The sequence below is a fragment of the Gadus morhua genome, chromosome 11, assembly GCF_902167405.1.
Source record: "Gadus morhua chromosome 11, gadMor3.0, whole genome shotgun sequence".
Classification (NCBI taxonomy): Eukaryota; Metazoa; Chordata; class Actinopteri; order Gadiformes; family Gadidae; genus Gadus; species Gadus morhua.
In genome coordinates, this window is record NC_044058.1 from 12552669 (window position 1) to 12559350 (window position 6682).

Genomic DNA, 6682 nt, shown 5'->3' on the forward strand with positions numbered 1-6682 from the left:
TCTCTCTCTCTCTCTCTCTCTCTCTCTCTCATCAAATTAAGCTCTTCACATCTGCAATCCACAGGTGGTGGGATGGAGGGATGATGTGTTGCGATGGAGATGCAGATGTTACCACGACGATGCTGCTACCCTCCCCCCTGCTATTACATGCACACAATCCTCTTTGTCCTCCATTCTTTCTCACACCCCCACATTCATGCAAAAATGTTAAATAAGTAATCTTATTTATCCCATATATGATATAACTTAATTAGCAAGATTATAACGTGTAAATGATCAGCACATATGTTTGCGTGTGAGTGTCATAGATTGGTGAACATACATGTGTGTGTGTGTGTATGTTTGCCATATATGTGCATGCATTTGCATGCCTGTGTGCAACTGTGCACCTATGAGTCTGTCTCTTTGTGTGTTCCTATACATATCTGTCTACGTGTTTATTCGTATTTGCTTACGTGTGCACTTGCACTTGCTTGTGTGTGAATGTGTGTGTGTGTGTGTGTGTGTGTGTGTGTGTGTGTGTGTGTGTGTGTGTGTGTGTGTGTGTGTATGTGTGTGTGTGTGTGTGTGTGTGTGTGTGTGTGTGTGTGTGTGTGTGTGTGTGTGTGTGTGTGTGTGTGTGTGTGTGTGTGTGTGTGAGGGTGTGTGTTATATTCCCACATCAACCAGTGAAAGCATGCAGAGAATCATGAGGCTTTTGTTACACCGGACCGAACCCAAAACTCCTTCGACTTTTATGCTGAGCAAGGAGTTTCTCCCTGACAGCCGAGAGAGGGGGGGGGGGGGGGGGATGAAGCTGGGTTGGAGCCGGGTAGGAGGAGAGGATGGAGAAGGAGGGGGAGAGGAGGGGGAGGGAAGGAGAGGAGCGGGTAATGAGAGGCAGGAAGGGAGGATAGTTGAAAGGAGGAGAGGGGGAAAAAGGAAAAGAGAGAAGAGAAAGAGGTGGAGGGAGGGGAGGACAGGAGGCAGAGTGGAGGACAGAATGAGGAGGATGAGGATGAGGGAGGGGAGATGTGAATGGGTAGTGCAGCAGACATGGCAGGCGGGTGCACGTGAAAATGAACTCAGTAACTCCAGAAGTAGAGGCGGAAACACGCTGCAGTAAGAGCCCACTGACACAAATGCACAGAGCGAGATGCACACACAAACACACAGACACACACACATACTGACACACACACATTCACACAAAAACAAACACAAACACACATTCACACACAAATGCACAAACAAATGCACACAGAGTGGTGTATGAGGACACGCAAGAAACACAGTTGGAATAGTCGAAACACTGACCTTCACGCTGACAGACGGACAGAAAGAAAGATGGACAGACAGGTAGTATAATATACTAGCAGCGAAGCAAATAAACAAATGCACACATATTATCCATGAGTAGGAGTACGTGTGTTCTTAAGAGCCGCTTAAAAACAGCAAGAGCACTAATATGCACAAACCGAAATACACACCAGAGCCTACGCACACTTATACACCAAAAGCCATGAGACGTCATGTTCAAGGGTGTTGTTGGACAGAATAGTGTGGGCTCAGCAAGGAGGCATCCTTGGCTGCCTGGACTCCATCAGGCAAAGTCAAACTGAACCTCCCAAAAACTTCATGCTGATTCCCAGTCAGCTGGCCTATCCAACGCAAGGTCACTCATAAAACCACATACACATAATCACACACATACACATACTCCCACACACACATATACATACATACACACACATGTATATACACACGCATACACTCACTCACACACACACACACACACACACACTCGCACACACACACACTCACACTCACTCACACACACACACACACACACCCCCCCACACACACACACACACACACACACAAATATACAAACATATATAGACTGTTAATCACTGTTAAATAATTGCATATTTTTTCATGTTCCACAAACAATCAATCACGACACACAAACTGTAATTAGGATGACTCAACACCGCGCCAAACACCTGGCAGCCAGGAAACACGTGCTCACAAGGACAAGGTGGAGGTGTTTCCACACACACACATCAATGTCCAAACCCGTACGCGCACACTCACACACACAAACACACACACACACACACACTGCACTAATTTTTTGAGAACTCTCTAACTCTCAACTTCTTACAATTTATCGCAATTGCCGCAGAAAGACTTGGGATCTCCCTGAAGGGACCATAACTCAATTTTAGCCCGGCCTTTCATTCCATATCCGAACAGTAGATGGACATCTATCGATCGCTGGTCCCCGCTCGCTTCGATTGATCAGATTCATTCTTGAATACCTTCTCATCCTTCACAGCTCCTCCACTCCCACCAGACGCATGCTTTCGGCTTTAGATTTCAAAGGCTGAAGTTATGCTTGACGGCGTTAGAAGGCATTTGGAGGACTAGCAACAGCCTCAACTGCACCAGACCATGTCAGCTCAATGCATAATGTATAGTGCAAACACACATACACACATACATAACAACACACACACAAACAAACACACTGACAAGACACACTCACAGACAAAGGGCAACTGCCGGTGGGGGTCAGGCCATAGTTAAATATGCTAGTATGTTAATATACGTCAGCAGTGCTCAGGAACAAGCTGCTCAGCCACAGCCATGTGACGTCCAGGTGAGGAACACAGCCAATCAGATAAAAGTTGGCAGGCGTGAGATGCACACCACATTGGTATCACCAAAGCCCCTCCTTCAGGCCGACAGAAGACCTCCCCTGCACCTAGTGCTTTGGATGGGACGTTAACGTGGAGCAGTTACACGTTACCTCAATGACTTTGTGGGGATGCACTTGATACATGCCTGCCTGTCGCCACGGCAACAATATAACCGGTAACGCAGGCCCGTTGGTTCAATGTCCGCGCCACCATGAGTGTTCACGTGGCAGTGGCAGCATGAAGGGCCAATGATAATGACGACATTGAGGTTGCTGCGTCACACTAACTCCTATCCCGCACTTGACTACAACTTATAAATGAACTGGAAAACCCCATTCCTCTTGTGTTCTGATTCCTGTATCTGTTCTGAATGTTAAAACAGGCGATTGGTTGGCTCTTTTGGTGTCATATCTGTGATATTGATTGTATGCTTCAAATTGTTCTCAGCCTCCAGCTATGAGCTCGCTATGGATCTCAGCATCTCACAAACCAGTGGCTCAATGCCACTGGAATGTGAGTTGAGTTCCCCTCCAACCTTGCTATGAAACGATGCACAGGTGCATCAACTGCCAGCCCAATACCAATGTAAAGCTAAGCCTATAGTATTCACGGAGCTGGGATGTCTCACTGAAGAAGTGGCAACATTGTCCAGAATATACACGGGCACGCACACACACACACACACACACACACACACACACACACGCGTGCGCACGCGCACGCACGCACGAGCGGACACACACACACACACACACTTTGTGATAAAGATGGTCTGGACAGGTCATCGAAGAGCCACTCAAGGTGGAGCAGGTCTGAGTAAGTGATGGGAGCCAGTGTTGGCGTTGTGAAACTGTCCCTGCTGGACATATTAAGGAGGCTGCTCATGTTTGGAACACATTGTTCCCTCACCAATAGCAGCTGCAGTTACCATGGTCACAAAGAGGAGGATGAGGATGAGGACGAGGGAGAGAGAAGGAGAGAAGAGGGAGGAAAAGTTGTCTGAAATGAGTCGTATGGCATCCGTCATCGCCGCTAAACAGGACTGTAGGCAATAACATTTTTATGTGTGTGTGTGTCTGTGTTTGTGTGTCTGTGTTTGTGTGTGTGTGTGTGTGTGTGTGTGTGCGTGTGTGTGTATTACTAAACGGCTGGGCTGGGGATTTGGTTTGGAGATTAACTCGCTGTCAACCGACCGTTTTGTGTCAGCAGGATAGATGGATACATAGATAGGGTGTGTGTGTGTGTGTGTGTGTGTGTGTGTGTGTGTGTGTGTGTGTGTGTGTGTGTGTGTGTGTGTGTGTGTGTGTGTGTGTGTGTGTGTGTGTGTGTGTGTGTGTGTGTGTGTGTGTGTGTGTGTGTTCGTGCGTGTAAACGAGTCTTGGTCCCAATTACCCCGGACAATCCCTCAACACCCATTAAACAGTTTATACAGCGATCACCAACTGTGCACGAGGGGGGGATGGGTGGGGGAGGAAGGGGGGAGGGGAGGCTGTCACTGTATATCACCCATAATAAAAAAAAAGACCTGGCCGGAACATAAAAAATGGACGCACGGAAAGAGCGGATCAAATCCCAGTAACAACCACCCCGGTCTCGGCTGTATATCTATAAGCTGCGTTCTGGGATGTAGGGCAAGCCGTCGCTATACACTTGACTGGCGATGAGATGTGGTGGGGGAAGGGAGGGGGAGTGTAGCCCAAGGTTGATTCGGATGCAGGCAGCTGCACTACATCTGCGAACAGATTCTTTTTTTGCTTAATTATATTTCAACCGGAGTATCAACAACTCAGATAAATCCCCTTCGTGTGCCCGAATTGCCGTTTGTGTTTTCCAACCCGTGTTTGTTCATATTGACGGACGGGCATACAGGCAGAGCGAGGGGGGTTAGAAAATAAGAGGGGCAAGTGAAGTCCCTGTAGAGAGTGTTAGGTTTGGTTGTGCTATTCACATGACAAAGCAAACACCGGCCTGGGTATAGTATGGGAAATGACCCTGTCTCAATGAGAGAACCCAAACCAAAACAGTGGCCATGTGAACGGCGGATTGAAAACTGAATTAAGGAAAAACGACTTAAATATAAGCGGAGAGACGCGGCACTGATTAAGAGCTGCAGCCGCCGGTTCAATGGACCTGATTTCACCCCACTTCATACAAATGTAGACTTGATGTTTTTGCGCAGTGATTCTAAAGGACAAAGGGGAAGTAACGCCGATGTGTCTCTCTTTCTCTGTGTCTTATTAGATTTTGTTTTGGACCGTTTCTTTCTTTGCCCCAGAAGCCAAAGCACTGTGTGTATCAGAATGTCTCTTCAGATTGCCTCATGCATTATTCATCAGGGACCCCCGGCCGTAATCCTCCCCATTGTGTCCCCTCGGCTCCATCATTGCCATAGTGACAGCGAGCAGCCTCGGGGGAGCGAGTTTACTGCATCGGCTCGCCACGATTACCCACTTCCACGGATGGGGACAGAACAGTGACAGTGGGTCAAAGCTGGGCGTCAAATGAAGGCAAGGGCTTTTATAATTAGACGCGTTTTTGTGTCCATGTTCGCACATTTGGATCAGGGTATGCGCGTAAAAGCAATTCATCCAACGACGCTGATTTACTACCGCAGACCCAACTTGTCAAATCAAAGCCACATTATAATGATGTTCCTCCGACCCGCTTATTGTTGCAAGAGGGACTTTTACTCGATCGTAAAACGATGCATGTAGAAATATTAGGAATCATGGCTCTTGGTTTGCATAAAAAATAATACTTATTCTGCAAGGAAATGTACAATTCGTCTTACCAAGGACAGGCAGGGGGACCAGGAGAAGAGCCAAGACGCATGACAGCAGCAGCGCCGTCGGCCAGCATCCCCGGCTACACCTCGCGTCCTTTTCGTGCATCCTTGCGTGCAAAAAGCGATACGAATGAAATCCGATAAAAAATATAAATAAATCGTGGGACCTGTCTAGTCAAACGAGCTTAAAAAAAAGCGTAATCTGGATTCAGCCTGCAGTTGTGATAACTCGTCTAGACTCCCACCTCCCTGCGCTCCTCCATAGTCGTGTGGTGGTCTCGAGTGGTGGTCTCCTCGCTACTACTTCAGCGCTCCTCTCAGCTGCTCAGCGCGCCATCGTCAGTGAGACGCGCGAGTTGTGTGTAGTAGTTCGGAGTTTGGGGGTGGGGTGGGGGGGAGATCCTCCTAGCGTACAGCTAGCTAGCTCCACCAGCTTTTTGGTTTGGGATTTAGTGCTTTTTTTCTGGCACTATTGAAGTTCAGGAGAGAGTTCGGGAAACACACACGGTGGAGTGAGACCCGCTGGACAACGCGACGGTCTCATCTGCGGATTGAGGATTGTCAGTCCCACCCCGAATCCCCTTCGCCTCTCCCCCCATCCCCCTTCCCCTCTCTCTTCCCAAGCCCCCCTCCTCCCTCTGCCAGCGCTTTTATTCTCCTTTAGAATAATCCTCTATTCATCTCGGGTCCCACCGTGAGTGTGCACGCTGGCTGCTGCGACGAACGCGCCTCGCCCCCTATCCCATGAAACATTGTCGATTTTTGGTTCAAGAGTTGCTCAATAGGCCTATGCGCCGACTCACTCCAGCACCAGATGGACAAAGGACAATCATATGTTTAGCGTCTACTACCACAACAAAGACCGCTCACTACTTCGTAGGCTACTTTCACAAAACTCATCTATAAAGGGGCTTTTGGTATCATGGGCGACTTGGTGTGTAATGCGATATCGAGTTTAGGGGATTTCACATCGTTAAATCGCAATGCTACGTTTCCAAAACACTGTGATAAGAATCAAGAGAAACAAACAATGACAATGATGAGAGAGAGAGCGGGGGGCGGGAGGCGCGAGATGAACGGATGTGTCGGTGATGCGCGCGCGGGCCTCGGGGGTGAGGATGGTCGAGGGTGCGCGTGCATTCTTCGACCAAACAAAACTACAGAGGCAGAAGAGGGAGAGCGACACTGTGAGAGAGAGAGAGAGAGAGAGAGA

At 48.4% G+C, this 6682-nt stretch overlaps 1 protein-coding gene across 17 annotated transcripts in view; it reads right to left on the reverse strand.

Annotated features, from left to right (window-relative positions):
- The window catches only part of cspg5a (chondroitin sulfate proteoglycan 5a), a 32750-nt gene extending 26713 nt beyond the window's left edge, over nt 1-6037 (reverse strand). For 11 of the 17 annotated variants that reach the window (XM_030371120.1, XM_030371116.1, XM_030371115.1 and 8 more), the window contains exon 1: nt 5476-6036. In XM_030371120.1, the coding sequence (XP_030226980.1) occupies nt 5476-5575 (100 nt within the window). In that variant the 5' untranslated portion in view covers nt 5576-6036. Of the gene's footprint in view, nt 1-5475 lie in introns of all 17 variants that reach the window. The other 6 variants (XM_030371127.1, XM_030371122.1, XM_030371121.1 and 3 more) reach the window with 2 other exon arrangements.
- Nucleotides 6038-6682: the final 645 nt, after the last annotated feature.